This window comes from Antedon bifida, chromosome 4, assembly GCF_963402885.1.
Source record: "Antedon bifida chromosome 4, ecAntBifi1.1, whole genome shotgun sequence".
NCBI classification, from domain to species: Eukaryota; Metazoa; Echinodermata; class Crinoidea; order Comatulida; family Antedonidae; genus Antedon; species Antedon bifida.
Window position 1 is genome coordinate 16,289,396 of NC_136229.1, and position 21,124 is coordinate 16,310,519.

Genomic DNA, 21,124 nt, shown 5'->3' on the forward strand with positions numbered 1-21,124 from the left:
TGTGAAATCAGACATAAAGTAGGGGGTGGGATTATACCAGAGAGGATATCCGTAATATATTTAAAATAAATAAAATAAGCAGTGCAGATTGAGGAATGAGAATGATTCAGGCATAAAACCATCTAAATACAAATAATACTGTAATCTACTTACATGGGAAAGAATACAGGTCCTTCTTCACTGTGCTCAGCTAATGTCTGTGAAACGATCATTGTGCCTTTATTCTCTACAATACCTATATGCAAATTTCTGCTACAGGAAGTTAAACCTCTCTCCAGGTGGCTCCAATGGAATAACTGGAAACCAAGGACATTTTAATTGTGACTGCCCAATAACCTGACCCAGTACTGTACCCGCCAAAACTAGGGACACTTATAATTATAGTTTTAACACAAATACTATACATAATGCATAACAACCACACTATTGAGGTAACATAAACAATCTGTTTTTAATACAACTCTTTATAACAACTTGTATTGCTAATAATTAACAGTTCACAGCAAGAATATTTTATGGGATTAGGTAAATTATTTTGTAATGAATAAGAACTTCTTAGCATTCATAGTGATTGTCTTCTTCTCATCCATAATGAACATACAGATCTTGGCATACATAAAACTATGCCACATCTTCTTATTGAAAATTTCAGGTCTTCTTAGCATCCATAATGAACATGTCAGATCTTCTTAACATTTATAATGAACATGTCAGATCTTCTTAACATCCACAAACGTACATGATACATAATGATGGATTTCCAGTAAACACTAATGGATTTTCACTCAAAAAAAGAACAGCATTTGCAACAGTGGTAATTATGATAATACAGTATATATAACAAGTTCATTCTTTAATTCTATGGGTCTATCAGTTGATAATTCAGTAATTTGTGGTGTTCTGTAAAATAAAAATTACATAATGGGATGTAAAGAGCAGCTCCAAAATTGTTCATATTAATTAAGTGCCAACAGATAATGAGTAAATGGTTTAATCAGTCCTAGGGGTCATATTATTCTACGGTACAGTAGGATTTTATAATATAAAATGTTATTACGTACTACATCCTAAACATTATACTTAATTGTTACTGGGCGTAGATTAGTATGATCAAGTCCAAGACATATAATAGGTGAGGGCTAGGTGAATTGAAGACTTTAATAAATCTCCAACAGCCAGACCTTAGCAGGTACCTTAGTTGGTAGGTAATAAACTAAGAGAATTAACTAAAATAAAACAAAAGCAATTAAGTTTTCATTGTCACTTGCCTTTTCACACAAACATGTTACTGTGCATCAACAAGTTGCGTAAGGAACAAGTATTGTTTTAGCATTACAGCCGGACTCGCAGTAATATAATCAAGATTATTGCAAGCTCAAAAGTAATGCAAATGAATAACTATTCAATAAATATTATTTATTAAACTAATGTGTTTTTTTATCAATGTAGGATTTTAATATACTCACTCTCTGTCATATAAGTCTAGTGGTATTTTCTGATTCTGTGGTGCTCTGAAAAAATAAAATAAAAATTTCATAATATAAACTAAATTGAATATTGCTTTTGAAATTAACTGTAAAATTAATTGATTTATAAAAAGTTAATCTGAACAGAAGAAATGTAGTCTAAAAATAGTTGTGTTTTAAAATAATTAAAATAACATTTTTTTTAAATTAACTCACTTTCTTTCTTGAATCTCCATATATATGTTAGTCCGATGGTTAAGGCTATAAATTGGCCTATAGGAGCAATGTTAGCTTTCCTCACATTGATGTACTTGGTATGGTACCGCCAGAAATCTATGAATACCATATTTAAGAACTAAGTAAAGTAGATATTATTTATTATTTAAGTATATCCTTATTTCTTTATCAATGTAACTTGCTTGTCTATCAAACTTGTAACTAATTGATAACAAGATGTCTTTTGAGCAAGTATTATTATTGCACTATAGCCGGACTCGCAGCAACATGAGAGGTGATGGTGCAAGCTCTTTACTAGTGCATTATAAACATCTTTCCTTTACATTATATATGGCCAACTCTCTATAACCTGAACACAATTCAGATTGGCACCAATCTATAATTTAAAGATTATCAATATTATTATATATATATATATCTCACAGATTTTCCTCATCTTTATCGTTTCAAATTAATTAATTAAATTTCAGTATATCACCGGGCGGTTTAGAATTAATGTTCTTTGCCTGATTTGTTTATATATATAAAAGTATCTCTTCGGAGATCCCGCCTCGTGAATAAAAATACTGTAAGATGAGGGCGTATCAATTTGATCTCTGGTGCGCGTGCGTACAACTGAGGACTAGGGCTGTTCCGCCGTACCACGCCGAGAATGTTAAAGAGTCGCTATCCAATCGAGTTCGAACAATACCATGAAAGCCCCAGTGGTCTAATGGTTAGGACATCTGCATATCAAGCAGGCGGTACGAGTTCGAGTCTCGGTTGGGGCGACTTTTTCTCATTCTCACAGATTTTCCTCATCTTTATCATTTCAAATTAATTAATTAAATTTCAGTATATCACCGGGCGGTTTAGAATTAATGTTCTTTGCCTGATTTGTTTATATATATAAAAGTATCTCTTCGGAGATCCCGCCTCGTGAATAAAAATACTGTAAGATGAGGGCGTATCAATTTGATCTCTGGTGCGCGTGCGTACAACTGAGGACTAGGGCTGTTCCGCCGTACCACGCCGAGAATGTTAAAGAGTCGCTATCCAATCGAGTTCGAACAATACCATGAAAGCCCCAGTGGTCTAATGGTTAGGACATCTGCATATTAAGCAGGCGGTCCGAGTTCGAGTCTCGGTTGGGGCGACTTTTTCTCATTCTCCCAGATTTTCCTCATCTTCATCGTTTCAAATTAATTAATTAAATTTCAGTATATCACCGGCCGGTTTAGAATTAATGTTCTTTGCCTGATTTGTTTATATATATAAAAGTATCTCTTCGGAGATCCCGCCTCGTGAATAAAAATACTGTAACATGAGGGCGTATCAATTTGATCTCTGGTGCGCGTGCGTACAACTGAGGACTAGGGCTGTTCCGCCGTACCACGCCGAGAATGTTAAAGAGTCGCTATCCAATCGAGTTCGAACAATATAATGAAAGCCCCAGTGGTCTAATGGTTAGGACATCTGCATATCAAGCAGGCGGTCCGAGTTCGAGTCTCGGTTGGGGCGACTTTTTCTCATTCTCAGATTTTCCTCATCTTTATCGTTTCAAATTAATTAATTAAATTTCAGTATATCACCGGGCGGTTTAGAATTAATGTTCTTTGCCTGATTTGTTTATATATATAAAAGTATCTCTTCGGAGATCCCGCCTCGTGAATAAAAATACTGTAAGATGAGGGCGTATCAATTTGATCTCTGGTGCGCGTGCGTACAACTGAGGACTAGGGCTGTTCCGCCGTACCACGCCGAGAATGTTAAAGAGTCGCTATCCAATCGAGTTCGAACAATACCATGAAAGCCCCAGTGGTCTAATGGTTAGGACATCTGCATATCAAGCAGGCGGTCCGAGTTCGAGTCTCGGTTGGGGCGACTTTTTCTCATTCTCACAGATTTTCCTCATCTTTATCGTTTCAAATTAATTAATTAAATTTCAGTATATCACCGGGCGGTTTAGAATTAATGTTCTTTGCTTTGTTTATATATATATAATAATATTGATAATCTTTAATTATATTAACAAAAAGATCTTTAAAAACAAAATATTGTCATACGCACTTCTAACAACAGCATTTTTCACTCCATTTGGTGTGAAGGAGGATGTTGCAAGCCACTTCGGTAGCTGACCAAGTTTCACTTCACGAAGAGGTATCTCTGCTATGGCTGAAATAAAAAAAGTTTTAAAATGTTTATATGATGCAGAAAACATATTTGATTAGATAGCGGGTAATATTATATTATAACCTGTCCTGACAGGGTCTATAGTTTACCCTTAACAATACTAACCTCTCAACAACAAATTTGTCACATGTTTCGTTGAACATTACAAGGATGGCATATTTCCAAGAAATGCAAAATCCAACAAATCACATTTTTTCTTTTGCACTAAAGCTAGACTCACAATGCCATGGAAAGAAATTGCAAGCTCAAAGTTAGTGCTACTATTACTATCTACGACTAGCTAGGCCTAGATGCTTCAAGTCACCAATGAAATCGGTGGCAACCAGCCAGAGGCCATGTGGTAAACCGACGACCCTGCATATAAAAATGAAGCCGTTTATTATAGGCGAGCGGCGGCCTAGGCCTAGCCTAATCTCTAGAATAACGCATTCTATGCCTTCTCTTTTATGCCATTACTTTTTTTTAATTGAATATAACATTCAAATGACATTCATTTATAAATTCTCTTACAAGAAGTATACATATTTAATAGATTATTCTCATTTATGCAACTTTTACAAACTGCTGCAAACCTCACCTTTACCGTCGGCCATGTTGAATCAAGCGGAACAATACACCGGCAAAAGATAAAATGTGATCCGCCACCAACGAGACTTGTTGGTGTGGAGGGCGTTTTTTTAAAACAAAGATAAAATAGTGCAGCTTCATATTTCAAATGTTTCCACTATTAAACCGATTCTCAGTGATCAAAAGTATATTTATAAAATATTTCAACAAAGACAGAATTTTAAAAATACTTTTTTTCAACTGCAGTATTATCTAACTAAAAATGTGGTTTATATCGGGCCTAGAGTAATGCATCAATACGGTTGGGCTTCTTATTTGCACTTGATCTCTGTTCTTTAATTTTTGTAATAAAATAAATAAATCGAGGCTTTGAAATACTATGATAATATTATTATTCTAATGAGGGCTATAAAAAGATTGTAAGCATTGAAGTTCCTATAATCAGTATTTGGTATACAATATACAGTAATTTACATATTTACAATGTACTTCATCAGTACCGGAATTTCATTTAATGCAGCAGTGTTCAATTTCTCTAATCCCTATAAGCTGCATCTTAATATTTGTTTGGCCCCTTCTCTAAATTCACCTCTGTGGTAGTTGCAGTGTGAGAGGGTGCATCAACAAAGATCATAATAATAGATTACTATTTAATATACAATTCACAAATTTGGTTTTGTATAGAATTCAAAACTGTATCATGTTGAGCAGACAACTGTCTTAATCTGTTCTGATCTTGTTTTAATCCACATCCATTTAATCTCACTTCTTCTATCAAGCCGGATGACATCGACATAAGCAGCGCTTCAGCCAAGGTGTCAGATAACGATTTTAACGGACAGCCAGAAAAGTCTAGCTTCTTCATTGTAAGTTTGCTTGATTGGATGGTGGCTAGTAATTGTTGCAACGCCAGACATGTGATATCATCATTGCAAGATAAGTCAATAGATGAAAGTGTTGTATTTGAGTTCATACACCTGAAAGATACCAGCATGTAATGAAAAAGTAGATTTTAATTCAAACAAACAGCCATAGCTGTTGAGTCAAAAAGTCATTCTGAGCATGCTCAGAAACACATGTTTGGTTCAAAGTTGCATAGGGGGTGGTGAAATGGGTCGCTATTCTGAAAGTACTATTTAGACAGTAATTAACAATGGAAAATTTGATGAGAAGACATACCTTAATACACTTGTTATATCGTCATCATTTATGCAACAATCACTGATACGCAAAGACTCCAAACAACAATCAGCCTAATGATAAGTAACCATTAAAAACAGGGAAGGTATAAAGAGAGAAATTTTTAATTAAATCATTTGAATTTACTAATTAAGAACATCTGACAATTAAACAGTGTGGAATTTAAGCTCTAGACAAGTTTTTTCTAATGCAGTTTCTATTCATTCAAAGACACCTACCCTACGTTTTTTAGATCTATTTTAAGATCACAAACTATATTTAATCTAAAAATAATACTATATGGTCCTATTGCGATAACTTTTTTCTTACGATCGATCATGAGGCCAAAACAAATGGAAGACTCCTAACTTTTCAGCGAAAATACAGGGTTTTCCCCAATTTGTATCAACAGGGTCTGGCAAAAAGAGAGAGACAATTAAGAGCCATTGTCTGTAAGAATCAAAGAAATATCAAAAATAGTGGCAGACTCAAAAACATGGATTTCTTTCAAATTTTTGATTTCATACTTTGGGAGATACCATTTATTTAAAAAGGGGTGTTTTTCACTTTTTTTTAATTGTTAAATGCAACTAAACTTTACTTCACCATAACGCCCAAAGTGGTGTTTTTTTTTAGCCGATTTATTACAAATAGGTAGTTCTAATGTTTAATAAGTGATTTCTAAAATAAAATACTGGGGTATTTAAAAAATCTACAAGCAGTGTTGCGAGAAACATAGGCATTTTTATAAAAAAAAAACATGGTATATTGGTAAAAACATTTTATTTTCTTTGGTTATCGGATTTGAAACTCATTTGTCAGAAAAATTCTTAATGTTTTATATAGTTCTAGTTGTGTTGTGAGAAAAAAAACCAATATTTTTAATCATAGATTCTGTAATTCCCAGTTTTAATGTCATTTTATAGGTTTATCCTCTGTAAATTTGAATAAATTATCATATCGTTGTGATTTTTTTTTCCTTTGCAACAGATTACTCATCTCTTATTTTGAAGCTCCTCTTTCATTTTTTTACTTCTTTTATTTGCTAACCTAAACAGACCCCACATGCCCATCCTCCACCACTTCCGACTACACCCCCACCCCACCTCCCCTTACCCCGACAATAACCACAAAAAGATAAACTGCAACACTTTGGTCGATCATCCACTATAGAGTGTCAAATTCATGCATTCAAGCACAACCCACACTGCCGCTACCATCGCCCCAACCAATAGACCGATTCAAACTCCTCCATCCCACCCCCTCCACCTTTCTCCAAGCCCCCACCCACCCCAAGTTAAAAATTGCAATACAAAAGATAGGACATAAAGTTAAGTTTTTAGACCCTCGTCTCCAACCCCCTAACTATTTAAAACTCCTGGATCTACCACTTTCCCCTCCCCAAAATTGAACCAATCAAAAGTCAATGATATACTCAGATATGTTAATGCTACATAACAAATATTGAAGCCCTGATGTGAAATTTCATTTCATTTAAGGTCAGCATGTAAAATATCACACTTTATATTAAATATTGGTTTTAAATTCTATATTTTTTTTTACTGTGATGGTTGGATTCAGTAGTAATTATTAATTAATAATTATCTGATAATTATTTAATTTCCCTTAGTTATGCATAGCAACAGTTACTATGGTCTAAAATTTAGATATTCTTTAGATTTTTCATACTTATCTTATACAAATTTAAATTTGTAGATTATTAGTAGGCATCCCTTATTAGCATTTTCAAATTACCATTTCACAAGGTCATATTCGTAAGGATTCTGTGATTATTTTTGTTCATGAAAACCCCATATTTTATTTACAGCGGGCACCTCCCGTAAACGGCCACCTCCCTTAACGAATGCACTTTGAAAAGCCTGTTTGTTCTATCTAATTAGTGCATTTGGTACCTACCGTAAGCGGCCACCTCCCGTAAGCAGCTGCGGGCACCTTTATATACTAAAAATGAGATTTTTTGTATGATAAATGACCTCCCGTAAGCGGCCACCCGAAAAATGTGATACTTATTGCATGGACCTATGAATTAGAGGTCCATGTTTATTGTATTTCTTTATATATTAGCTTTATTTCGAAGCGGTTTTAAAAACATTACTGTGAAGAGATGAGAAAACTACACAGATTTTGACCGACCATTTTTCATATGATAAAAGCTTTTAAAATTTGTCTAAAAATGCTAAAAAATACTAAACCACCTGATTATAAATAATAATACAATTAGATGGAAAATTGAGAGGCTCTTTTCGTTAAGAATATCGTATATAGCCATAATACGTGATTTTGGCCCTTTATCGGCAGAACCTACCGTAAGCGGCCACTTTTCCTGGTCCTGAGGATGGCCACTTACGGGAGGTTCAATTGTATTTAAAAAAACAATTATCCTTAGTTACGCATAGAAACAGGTTCTAAGATAACATAAATAATACATTTTGACATAATTTGACCCAACAAATGACCCTTTCACAAGGTCAGACATTTTCTGGGATTCAGTAGGTAAGTAAATTTGGGAAAAGGTAGTAAAGCTATGTAATCAATTGTTTGTAGTCATGAAACCCCATATTAAAAATATGGTACTTAGTTACGTATAGAAACAGTTGCTACAGTACACTATAGGTAAAATGTTGATGTCATTTGACCTCAATATGTAAAATATAATTTTTTTTTCATGAAAACTCCATATTTTATTTAAAAAAAATATCCTTAGTTACGTAAACAGGTTTAAGATAACACTAAAGGTCAATTTTTTACCTTTATTCAGATTTGTCAAGACTTTCTTTCTGAGATTATTAGGATTCAGTATTTAAAGTAAATTTGGTAGTAGAAATGTAAAACTATGTAGAAAAAATGTTTTGTATTTATAAAAAACCCCTTATTTTAAAAATATTTTAGCATAGAAACAGTTACTATGGTAAAATGTTGACCTCATTTGACCTCAAAATGAATGAATTTACAAGGTCAAGTTTGTCATCACTTTAAGATTATTAGAATGCAGTAGAAGTAAAATTGAGAAAAATTACAAATGCAATAAATTCTTTGTATTCATAAAAACGCCATTTTTTACGTTTCTTTTTCAAAATTACTTTCCTTAGTTACACATAGAAATGGTTGCTAAGGTAACACTATAGGTAAAAAATGAAAATTGTTGAGAATTTTTTATGAACTATCTTGTATTTTTTATTTTTAAATTAAACATTAATAGTTGTAGTAAAGTGGGGACCTGTCCTGTTTTGCATTCTGACCCCTTTTGACCTCAAATGACCTATTTACAAGGTCAGATTTTTTGGGAGATCTTTCTGTATCTCTTTACACAAAATAGATGTAAAAATTTATAAAAACCATTGACGCAATTATTTCAAAGTTTAACATTATTTTCCATCAACTAAATATTTCAATGCAAAATACTGTTTTTCTGGCAATTAATTGAAATAAACCTGGCAACACATTCTCATATTTTATCTAAACTATTCGTATGACTCTAGTAGCATTATGACAAGCCACATATACATTTTATTATTGTATTAGCCATATTTAAATTGTGTTTCATGTGTTTTTTTTGTTTGTTGATATTTTGTTTGTATTTTTTTGTATTTTTCGTATTTTCCTGGCAACACGAAACCTATGTACGAAATTTACCCCAGTGTTTTTTTCGTGATTATTGTTGACAAACCTATTGACTATCAAATTACAAAAGTTCATTGATATAAAAACACCACTTTGGAAGTTATAGGTACGTTTATGAGGTATACTTTTATAAAAAAAATATTTTTTAAAAACACCCCTTTTTAAAATAATGGTATCAACCAAACTCCATTTTGTAAATTTTTTTTTTCTACATTAAATGGAACTCAATACATGTTGTTTACACTGCAATAAACAAAAACTGTATACTGTAAGTATTTTTAGTTAAAATAAGTATACAAGTTTGTACTTTTTCACTATAGAAAATCTGTGAAAAATGGCAAAAACATCAAAATTTGGATAATTGACCGTTGTCATGGCAACGGAGGCTAAAAATTAAAATGAATGTTGTAGATATGCTTTTTATTGAAATGTCTATTCATGGTAAAAATTTGAGCGAAATCCATTTTTTTACATCTGCCACCAAATCTTTGATTTTTACAGACAATGGCTCTTAATGCAGCAACTATACAACGTCAGGCTAGGTATATAGCTAGTGTACGATGTTCGTACGTTACCGATGTTTACCAGCTAGGCCTACAAAACTAAGCCTAGCTAGGCTAGGCCTAAAGACTGTCCACAAGAGGTCAGTCGCCGCGAGCTACCTAGGTAGTGCATTGTTTAAGACAAGGAATGACCTGGTTTAATGTTTTTAAAGTAATATATATGTATTATTTTTACAAAACGTCAGAAATTGTAGGGAATGTGTCTTTAAATACAGTAATAAAATGTAAGAATTAGATTCTTTCTTACACTTTTAATGTATACAGCAATATAGTAGTAATATAGAAAAGAAAAATTATTATCAAAATCTGTATACCTGTGACATGTATCGAGACAGGTGTAAGCCCACTGGGCTGCCATGGGAATTCTTGATGGCTGAGCCTAGATCAAGGGTCTTTAGTGATGTGTGATGCAGACTCTTTAGCAGAAGTTCAACTCCAGTGCATCCAATTGCATTATGGGATATACTGAAGCTCTCAAGGTGTCTCAAAGCTAAGAAGCAAAATGTGAACGAAATTATACATTTTCCTACCATCTCAAGAACAGAGTATACAAATTATTATTAAGTTAAATGATTAATTAATAAAAAGACGAAAAAAATGGTGTAATTACATTTTAATGCATCCATGAACTGTCTGTGGAACAACTTCATAGTAAAGTCACATGACTGAAGCTTCAATTTAGTCAAACGAGGGCAGCATTCTACGATGTACGCAAGATGTAATGAACTGTCATCAGTCAGGAAGTTAAAACTCAGATCTAATTCTTCTAACAACTGTAAATAAAATAATCTGAATGAGGTATAAAGAAAGTAGAAAAGAGAAAGAGAGAGAAATACATTCATCAACGCATTAATATCAAATATTTCATTGAATAAATAAAAATTTAAAAATTCTCTTACTTGAAAGGGCTTTTGACGAGTACCATCATCAGAACTTTGTGCATCACTTCCATCACGACCCAGACCATCTTTCTTGAATCGATCGCTAACTAGTCGCAGCCCCTCGTGCGTAATTAAATTACACGACAAATCCAACACTACTAGATTGTGTAACTTAACGATAACGTCTCCTAAGCTCTGAAGTAGGGCGTCATTGATGGCGTTACCATGAAGTTTAAGGTGTCTGAGGTTGTGCTGCAACTGAAGGCTAGTGATAACTGGATTCAAGTCCAGTGAACCAAGGTTTAAGTTCATAAGTGCCAGTTCTAAGCTTGTCTCACATTTCTGCATTGCATTTACAATCTTAGAATTTTCATCTAAATTAATTAAAAAGTGAACAAGAATAAGTTACAGTAGATAACCATTCAACTATAAAGCTCTGTTAGACTATCAAACTAGGTTGACAAAAAAAGTGTGATATGTCCATATAGATACATTTTTTGTCAAATAAAGTTTGATAGTTTATTTTTTTTGTAATTTCAATGCAATTGGCTTAATACTGCACCTGTTTTAGCCGTCTTACAAGCCCGTTGGTAGCGTTGATCTAAAGGCGGCATATTCCATGAATCAACCAATGCAATGACCTACGAACAGAAAAAAAAAATTGTCTATATTGTGTTTTTTTTCATCGGAAGTCAAAGTTAAATATCAACTACAATTTTTACTAACTTCTTCATTATGTAACACTGAGTCAGTCACTATATCTTCATCCGCAAAAACAGCTCCCTCTGGTGTCTGGAGTTTGAGAGTTGGTCGAACTCCACACATGTTGAAATATCGTTGGCAAGCTTGATCAGTTAGCCATTTCATTGTCTTGTCTCTATGTGAAATTAAATAATTATGCTATGATTATTTACAGATCTTTTATAGATGTTTTTTAGGCATAAATTGAAAAAACCATATAAATCACTTTATAGCAGCTGAGGGCTATTATGCTTATGATGATACACGAAGTATGTTCAAGACAGTCACACAAAGGTTATTTTAGGATTGCTAATTCAAGAAAATACAACCCTATTAAAGGGCATTTTTAATATACATGTTTTAAAACTACGGCCAACTCCTAGACACCCCTACTAATGTAACTTTGTTGTTTCCCCAACAGTGTCCCATTAAGAGTGTTGTATTACGATTATACTCACGTGCCAGGAATTGGAATAGCCAGAGCTTTGTCTTTAACTTTAACTCTAACACGCATCACTGGTCTTCGTGCCTCAACACTGTGAGTGACCTCATGTGAGGCCGATTGTGTACTTCGTTGTTCAGAGACATCTTGTATCTGCCTATCTGTAGTTGACACTTCTTCTTGTGATGTTACAGAATCAAGACTATCTTCACTATCAATATTTATTGGGGCTCGTTCTCTCGTCACTTGCAAGTTGGTCAATCGTAGTTGTTTTGTTCTTCTTCGTTTCGATGACGGTGGCCTTGACGATCTTGTCAAAGAGTGAGAAGCGTTATTCTGAACTCTACTATTCGAATTTGATACTGTAACAATGCCATCTAGACTTCCTCTTTTCCGTTTTCCTGGTTGCCTGCCGACATCATCCACTAACCAATTATCGCCAGCATAAATTTCATCAGGAATTAAGGCTGGTTGCTCTTTGGTGGATTGTGCTGGTTCCCGACGTATTGGTGTCCTTTGTGAAATGATGCTTGAAGCACTGCCAACTGCATTGATCGCTTGCTGGTATGCGTTACATACATCATCTGGTTCTTCAACAAACACTGGTGGTGATGGAGATGGAATGACTTCTTCAGAATCTTCTAACATTCCTTCAGGAGTGTTTATTGTCTGAAGACTAATTGGGTCATCAGCATCATTTAACAATGCAACTTCCTCTTCCATCCTGATGTCAGTGTCTGAATCCACCTCTGGTTCAACAATTGCAGAATTTCTCATCTGGTGAGATAATCTTTTGTTGGCACTTCTTGACAGACATGATCTCCTTTGTGATGGGATAGTTTCCATAAATGTTTCAATTTCTGGTTGGCTTGCCACTAGAGGATCACTATCGTCCTCTGCAGAAAATAGATCGTTATCAAGTGTATTCCTTAGATTGGACAAATTTGATTTTCCTATAAAAATAAACATATGGGATTTAAGTGAAGAACAATGTGACTGCAAACAAAAAACCATTATAACTACTGTTATTATTTTATGACTATATAAACAAGTTTACAAAAATATCCAACAGATTACCATTTTTAATGACATCATCAATGACCCTTTTTAAACGACCACACGCAGCTCTAGCCTCTTTGTCCAGATCATGCTTATAGTTGGCTTCCCATGTGTAGAGTGCCTTCAACGGTGTTTGTCCCTAAAATAATTAAAACACATTTTTTTTATTTGCTTTAAATGTATAATGTATTTGTTTTCAATCAAAAGCCTACATGAATGAAATTAGCCCTAAATAATGAAATAAATATAATTACATACATCAGCGTCTACTGCGTGTAAATTGGCACCACGACTGATCAACAACTCCGATACTTTGAAATGACCACAGTTTATGGCGTCATGCAGTGGAGTCACCATGCCACAGAGTTCTCCACCAGGATCATTTACATTGGCCTTGTGGTCCAAGAGAAGTGCCACTATGTCATAATGACCATGGTTACAGGATTCATGTAGTGGTGTCCAGCCGCAGTGATCTCGGGGATTCACTGGATGTCCCTGAAAAGAACCAATATAAGAAATATTTAAATATGGTATTGGATAAAAACTGGTAAATGAAATGTTAGATATAAATGTAACTCTACTAGTCTACTAACTAAAATGTTATAACATACCTGTTCCAAGTACTTCTTGACTAAATTAACATTACCCTCTATGCAAGCTCTGTGTAATGGTGTTTCACCTTTTTCATTCCGACGCATAAACTTCAAAAAGAAAGTACAAAATAATGTTGATGTTCCAATGTTAATTAAACCTAAATTTATCTATTTATTTATTTATTTACAGTGGACAGTTTAAAAATCCAAACAGGATTGCACAGCACACAATTGAAAACATGATATAATTACATTGCCATCAATTCTTATCTTGCCAATGAACTAGTTTGTCATGCATTCAAATTCTACAAAGTTGTGAACAAGTAATATTTCATCTTACTAGTGGCTTCTTGTTCCGTTTTCTCACGCCTTCAACAATTTCGTTTTCATCAACTTCTGATTCTTCTAAAAGACAAAATAATATTTGATGCTTGCTATGCACTAATAACTATTGACAAATTGTGATAATTTTGCATGGCTGTGATGAGTATATGGACTTTTTTTTAAAAATATACAAGTAATCAACATAGCACCGAAGTACATTAACTGTATTGTAGATTGATACAATTTCAAAACTATTATAATACCTGACTCAGTAAAATCAAGACTCTCATCCTCAACATTCTGAGTCTCCTCTGAGTCGTCCTCTGAAATGTCATCATCCTCAGAGTCCAGATCATGTTTTGTTTTTACTTCTTGTAGTTGTCGCTGTGTTTCCTCCAACATAACATCTTCCACAAATTTTTCTTGAATAGCAGCCGACTCTTTGAGAACCCTCAACTGTTTTATAAAAAAAAATTACTGACGATTTAAAATAATTTTCATTGTGAGTACTCATGGTCATAACATAAATCACTCTAGAAGTACAGTACAGTGTACACATCCGGCTTGTGTGTACTCTAAAGAACTCAGTTCATCTTTCAGTAGGGGGTTATCCCGGTGTACTGGTCCATTCAGCATTTGTCATGGACAGACAAACGGGCGTTTGGTGGCAACACGAAGATACCCTTAGGGGAGAAGAAAGTTATTTTATGTGCTGTCCCAGGTTATTCCCACACATTTACATTTAGCATATATTGTATGTGTATGTTCAATTCATTCAAGCCAAATATCAACATCCTAACCTGTAACCTAGGGTGTTCAGCTTTCCTAGCCCTTTCCAATGCATTCTCGAGACAGCTGTTTATCAATGCAAAATGTTTCCCACCGTCTTCCTGTGCCTTTGCAATGTTTAACCATGTTCTTCCTGCCTATAGTAGAAATATAGACGATTTAGTAAAATAATCCTTGTATCAATATTATTGCTTTAAATTAGTGACTATGTTCAGGAATCATGCCATTGTCAGTGGCATAATGCAGAGGCCCTGGTTTACAAACCCTAAATGGCCCTCCAACGCTGAAGGCCTTGGGCGTTTTTTTTCCCTCTGGGCACTGCTCAGAGGCCTCCATAAGCTCTGGGGCTCCTAGGTTTAGCCAGTGAGCACTCATAGCCACTGGTCACTGTTGAATTTCACCAAAGAACACTATAATTAATTAAGACCTGTCTACCAAAATGTTCAATGACTTTTCATGATTTTGAAATGACCTATGAACCATGACATTATCATTTCCACCATTACATACACTATCATAAACTCTGTTCTTTTTATTCATTCGTCTACAATACAGTAGTCAAAATATACATTTAATAATTGGAAGTATTGAGAGATTCAGAATTTAAGAGTGTTTTTGGGAGTGCTGAGTGACTGCGGTACCTCCTTGTGGTTGCCTTTTCTAAGCTCTAGCTCATGGTTGTACATGTTCACAGCTTCTTCATACTGTTTGTTATCGGTGTATGTTGCTGCTAATGACACATAAATCGGAATCAAAACTATCTCTGGTTTTCTTAAGGATTTTGCACTTTCAAGCTATCAAGAAATAAAAACAATTTAGATAGAAAAATTGAAAAAAAAAGTTTAGAATGTCTTTCTAGCATGTTTACGGTCATGTGGCGGCAATTCAAATCGAAAACCGATGTTTCGTTTTTGCAACGCTTCACGCGGCTATGCACCAATTGATATTTACGTGCGATTTGATCTGCCAGTGCCGCACCGGAACAGTGCCCGAACAGGTGTGAAAGACCATTAAGAGTTGAAGCAGACACCCATATTCAGAGGACGCCCATATTAAGGTAATTTTTCACATGAAATGAAGGGCCAATATATTTTTTCACACTATGGACAACACCTGACAGCGTTCTCTTAATAGGGTTTAAATAACCATTATTCACCTGTTTTTGATAATATTCGATTGCTTTGGAATAATTTGTAAGTTTGCAGTACAGGTCACCTAGTGATTCATACAGTCTCAGAAAACTTTCAACATCTTCTTTTCCCTTTGTGCTTAATTCCTTCAGTAAACGTCGTCCTCGGATTGCTAAAAGTAAAAAACAAATACTTAAAACAGAATCATAATTCGATCAGTTTCCTTCACTAAACTCTGTCTCGAGCCAGTCTGTACCAGTAGTTAGAACTAAAAGAGTTACTATTACTGGTCAGAAATAAGCTTAGATTTCTTCTCAGTTATAAGGTTTCAGAAGCAATTTGTATACCAGTTAACAATGGAAAAGTAAAACGTTACCAGCTTTGAAATTTGCTATGACTGCTTCTCTTTGTAACGGTGTTTGTGAGCCTAGCTTATATGCCTGTTTGAAGTATTTACATGCTACACTGAAGTCTCCCATCTGCAGGTACATCTAATAGTGAAAAGAATAACTTTACTAACAAAATTTAATCAGGTTCAATTATTATTGTTCAAAGGAAGTATTTTATTCAATCAAAAGAGTATGAGTTAGAAAGTTGAACAAAATACTGTAGAGTTGATTGGAAACTCCAGGAGATTTTACACCTTTAAAACATTACAATATTGTAACTTCAATAGATACATACTTACATTAGCAGTGCCTACAATACTTTCACTTTCCATATATTTATCAGCAAGTTTTTTAGCAACTTGAAGAGCGCCTTCATACATGCGTTGAGCTTGTGAGTATTTACTATCCCTAATATAAATCCCTGCTAGTGATATCTTAGCTCTGTACAAGTCCTCATGCAAGTTTTTTTGCCTGTTAAAAACAAGATAAATATACAGTAATTGTCTTATAAACGTACTTAAAGAATGAAGTGATAATGAATCAGTTATGTCAGAGTTCTGTCAGTAGTCGTATTTAGCTTTTTTTTCACCCATATTTTTTACCATAAACAAATTTGGATGGATAAACTATATCATGCTCAAAACCTAAGTCCCATTTGAGGCTTAGGGAGCGGAGTAGAAATAGATGTAAGTTACAACCCTGGCACCAGGTCACGATTGTACCCTGGACCTCGGGATTGGAAGGCAATCCACCAAGCAACTCCATCACAATATTCTTTAACTTACTCTGCAATGTAGACTGCCTGTTTTATAAACTTAGCGCAGTATTCGGCTTCTTGTCGAGAATCGTACACTAACCCAAGATTGAGATAAAGTCGAGCTTTCATCTCTGCTAGCTCACGATCTGACACATCGCCACCAAGTTCACGACAAATATCAAGACTCCTGAAACAAAATTAATTTGTGGCAGATAAATTTAGGTAATTTAAAAATTAGTTTTCTAGCTTCAGACTGGTTATTAAAAAAAGAAGAGATCATGATATTAAAAGAATTAACTGACGGAAGAACAGACGTCAAGTGAATGGAATGTTTAGAGTACAAAAGAGGTTCTTTGGTTCGCTCAAACAGATTACTGCACTCAATCCATATACAATAAAACAATGCTATACAACAAAAGAGTAAAATAAATAATAGTGATATACTTGATGTATTGACCACTTTAGGAACATAAATTGTTACCAAATAAGTAACTTAATAAAATACAATATAGGTACAGTAGAAGCCCTTCTTTGGGACACCACTATTAAAGGTTAACATTACTGGTTCTGGTTCAAATATTATTGTTCAAAGAAATACTGTATAGTTGGTTGTAAACTAAAGGAGATTTTAAACAGTTAAAGGGTACAAGAAAACATCAACATTATTACATCAACAGACATATTAGCATGCCGATAATACTTCTACTCTCCATATAATTATCAGCAAGTTTCTTATTAATGAACAAGGGACAATAATGCAGATCTTGGGTACCAAATGTGTCTCCTTAATGGGTTCTAATGTAATTAAATCAAAATGTTACTGTTACCCATGAAAAGCTTCTTGTGCTTTGTTTAGTGCCTCTGTCTTATCATTATATATATCAGACTGAAGTAAATAAGTTCTTCCAATAGTTGCCAATGCACGCTGCTCTTCAACTCTGTTACCTACTGATTGTGCTTTCTCCAAATGATTTTGCTGATATCTGAAAGATGGCAGAACTAATTTGTTTTTATTTTAATTTTTAATTGGTATAACAAAAATGCAAAAAGTAGCCATGTAACACAAAATCTATATTATATTGATTTTATTCATCTTTATATTTTGTTCAATGTTTTGAGGGACAATAATACATCTTTCAATTGCACCTGGAGATTGAGCAAAGCTGTTATAAGTGTTGTTATTTGAGGAAAGAGACATAAAACAAATAACACTAAAATAATTTTTTTTAAGTTTAAATGGACTTATACAGTAGATATTGTATTTGGGGTCAGTTTTATACTATGTTATTAAAACATAATCAGTGCATCTATTGGATTTATACAGTATTACCTTAGCACATTGTTATTAAACTCACTTCAATGCTTTTTTATATAGACCCATCTCACAATAACACTCTCCAATTCGCCGATTGGCTACAGCTGATCCAATCACATCTTTCAATGACTCTGACAGTTGTAGTTCTTGGAAGTGCTCCTGAAGAGCGGCCTCATATTCTCCATGCGTTGCCAGTAGCTGACCAATTGCATTGCAAGTCTCTGCTTCCTGTTTGAAATTACCATTTGACTGCGCTCTTAATTTATCTTTTTGCAAACCTAAACAATACATCAAATAAACAATGAATCAATTTTCTGGGGCTAAATAATAAACAATAGACAAATTAGGCTAGTAAATAGTACCCAAAATAAAACCAAATAAAAGAAAGGTAGCTAGTATACTGTAGAAAGATAATAGTAGTTAATACAGTTAAGTTAGTGTAGCTACTAGGCTAATAAATAACTATAGACTAGGTTTAGAGCTAGTTTAATGGTTTGGTTGAAATTGAGGTCTAACTAATTATTAATAAATTAGACTGTATAGGCCTAGGCTAGGCCTAGTAAAATAAATAATAATAATAATAAAGGGTCAGTCTAATTACCGAAAACCACCGAAAATAACCGAAAACAACCGAAAAGAAAATGTTTTAAAGTCGCCCTCTATTGATGGGTTTCTAAAGCTAAGACCATGGAGAGAGAGAAATCCAAAGAAGACCCTACGAAATGGTAGTGTGCACACTCAAAATCGTACAAATTCAATGATATACACGTACATTTACTTACAAAATCTATAATGATTTTACCTAACATTGCTTATACGCGCGTTTTGAAATGATTAAAGATAAAATTATATTTTATAACTCAACTAATATTTTATTGTGAATCGTTATCGTGAGCTTGTTTTAAGTATACTTTATAGTCCCTAATATTATTAAAAAAAAAAAATAAATATCATTTTTGTATTATTATCTTTTAAAAATCTATAATTAAATTGATCATGATTAACGTATTCACATATATATGCGTTGGATTCTGGATCAAAAGACTACAATAAAAATATGTTTACAGATCCTTTAAGTAAATGTTCGGTGTTAGTTGTATTTTGTGAACACTACCATTTCGTAGGGCCTTCCTTGGCTTTTGCGCACACGGTCTTCTGTCTGTCATGGTCTTAGCTTTAGAAACACTCATCAGTAGAGGGCGACATTAAAAACAATTAAACAAGTTTGTTTTCGGTATTCTAATTATACACTGACCGATAATTGACATATCATAGGCTAATATAAATAGTAAAGACTCTCAAAAGTAAAACTAAATTAAAATAAAAAGCTTATTTCTAATCCTTTCTTCTATTTCTATTCTTCTAGCTACAAAAGGGCCAGGATCTGTATTACTAGCTAGATAATTTAGGCCTACTAGGACTTTGGGTATGGCATACAGTAGGCCCTCGCCGGGTCCTCCTAAATACCAAGACCTACCAAGACCTACCAAGAACTACCAAGACCTACCAAGACCTGTCAATTTAAAGTGTTAATTTAACGAAATATGATATATATAGACTTCTAATAGCATTTCCAACAATAAAACCTCAATTTTAGCGCTATATAGACACCAAAAATGTTAAATAATCGACAAGCTTCGCGTTCGCGAAACGAACTGAGTTGATGCATACATTTCGTCACAAATGTCCGTATTGCGTCAACTAGTATGACCTACAAAGAACTACCAAGACCTGTCAATTTAAAGTGTTATTTTAACGAAATATAATATATATAGACTTCTAATAGCTTTTTAAACAATAAAACCTCAATTGTAGCGCGATATAGACACCAAAAATGTTAAATGTAGGCCTACGACCCAGTAGGCCTATGACAGGAGAACTGCGTCGAGTGTCAGTGAGCCATACTAGTTGACGCAATACGGACATTTGTGACGCAATGTATGCATCAACAACTCAGTTCATTTCACGAAGCTTGTCGATTATTTAACATTTTCGTAACATTTTTGGTGTCTATATCGCGCTGAAATTGAGGTTTAATTGTTGGAAATGCTATTAGAAGTCTATATATATCATATTTCGTTAAAATAACACTTTAAATTGACAGGTCTTGGTAGTTCTTGGTAGGTCATACTAGTTGACGCAATACGGACATTTGTGACGCAATGTATGCATCAACTCAGTTCGTTTCGCGAACGCGAAGCTTGTCGATTATTTAACATTTTTGGTCTCTATATCGCGCTAAAATTAAGGTTTTATTGTTGGAAATGCTATTAGAAGTCTATATATATCATATTTCGTTAAAATAACACTTTAAATTGACAGGTCTTGGTAGTTCTTGGTAGGTCTTGGTAGTTCTTGGTAGGTCTTGGTAGGTCTTGGTATTTAGGAGGACCCCCCTCGCCTAAGTAGATCTAGGCTAGGCCTAGTAACTCCAAATCGAGGCAAGTCCTTTTTGGACCGTCCATGAAGCGTGTGACTGTGAGTGAAGGCAAATATAAGAGGGCCTATCCTAGGGGCTAGCCGAGTATAATATTAATACAGGCCTAGCTACCTAGGCCTATTTGAACAATACAACATATAAAAACTGGGGTAGATAAATCAAAATATACAATTACGCTTTAATTGCTTTTTTGAATGGATATCCATAAAGAACAAGCAAACAATACTGTAATCTTTCTCCCAAAAACAAATTACCCGCGAGTCGTGACTCGTGTGTCAAGTTTTGTGTACGTACGCTCGAGATTATTTGGTAATTGTTGAGGGCGCAATCTATGGGGTTTTTTTTCAAATCAGTAAAAATAAACACATGGCACACACCGTGATCAATCATAAATCCTTTATTTTTGCTTACTCTCTCTCCCCGCATCTTAATAATTCC

The 21,124-nt window shown here is 34.2% G+C and overlaps 2 protein-coding genes and 1 non-coding gene across 4 annotated transcripts; 1 reads left to right on the forward strand and 2 right to left on the reverse strand.

Moving 5' to 3' along the window:
* Positions 1-426: 426 nt before the first annotated feature.
* On the reverse strand, positions 427-4,539 carry LOC144840901 (ATP synthase F(0) complex subunit f, mitochondrial-like). 2 transcript variants are annotated; one of them, XM_078696983.1, is made up of 5 exons: positions 4,453-4,539; positions 3,753-3,857; positions 1,683-1,799; positions 1,467-1,511; positions 427-900 (listed from the first exon to the last, which is right to left on the reverse strand). In XM_078696983.1, exons 1-4 carry the CDS (start codon positions 4,466-4,468, stop codon positions 1,483-1,485), a joined length of 267 nt encoding a protein of 88 aa, XP_078553109.1. In that variant the 5' UTR covers positions 4,469-4,539; the 3' UTR covers positions 427-900; positions 1,467-1,482. The 2 variants fall into 2 exon arrangements, with proteins under 2 accessions (XP_078553109.1, XP_078553110.1); XM_078696984.1 differs by lacking the exon at positions 4,453-4,539 and adding an exon at positions 4,386-4,413.
* On the forward strand, positions 2,767-2,838 carry Trnan-auu (transfer RNA asparagine (anticodon AUU)). The gene has a single exon. It is a non-coding gene; the product is annotated as a tRNA-Asn (tRNA).
* A 135-nt stretch (positions 4,540-4,674) lies between the features above and the next one.
* LOC144840898 (tonsoku-like protein) lies at positions 4,675-20,993 on the reverse strand. The gene is made up of 22 exons (XM_078696981.1): positions 20,862-20,993; positions 18,287-18,524; positions 17,759-17,914; positions 16,960-17,118; positions 16,474-16,645; positions 16,162-16,276; positions 15,812-15,957; positions 15,297-15,449; positions 14,667-14,792; positions 14,130-14,322; positions 13,883-13,947; positions 13,561-13,650; positions 13,208-13,444; positions 12,968-13,088; positions 11,907-12,843; positions 11,434-11,584; positions 11,270-11,348; positions 10,726-11,081; positions 10,437-10,599; positions 10,141-10,316; positions 5,622-5,695; positions 4,675-5,419 (listed from the first exon to the last, which is right to left on the reverse strand). Exons 1-22 carry the CDS (start codon positions 20,890-20,892, stop codon positions 5,089-5,091), a joined length of 4,269 nt encoding a protein of 1,422 aa, XP_078553107.1. The 5' UTR covers positions 20,893-20,993; the 3' UTR covers positions 4,675-5,088.
* Positions 20,994-21,124: the final 131 nt, after the last annotated feature.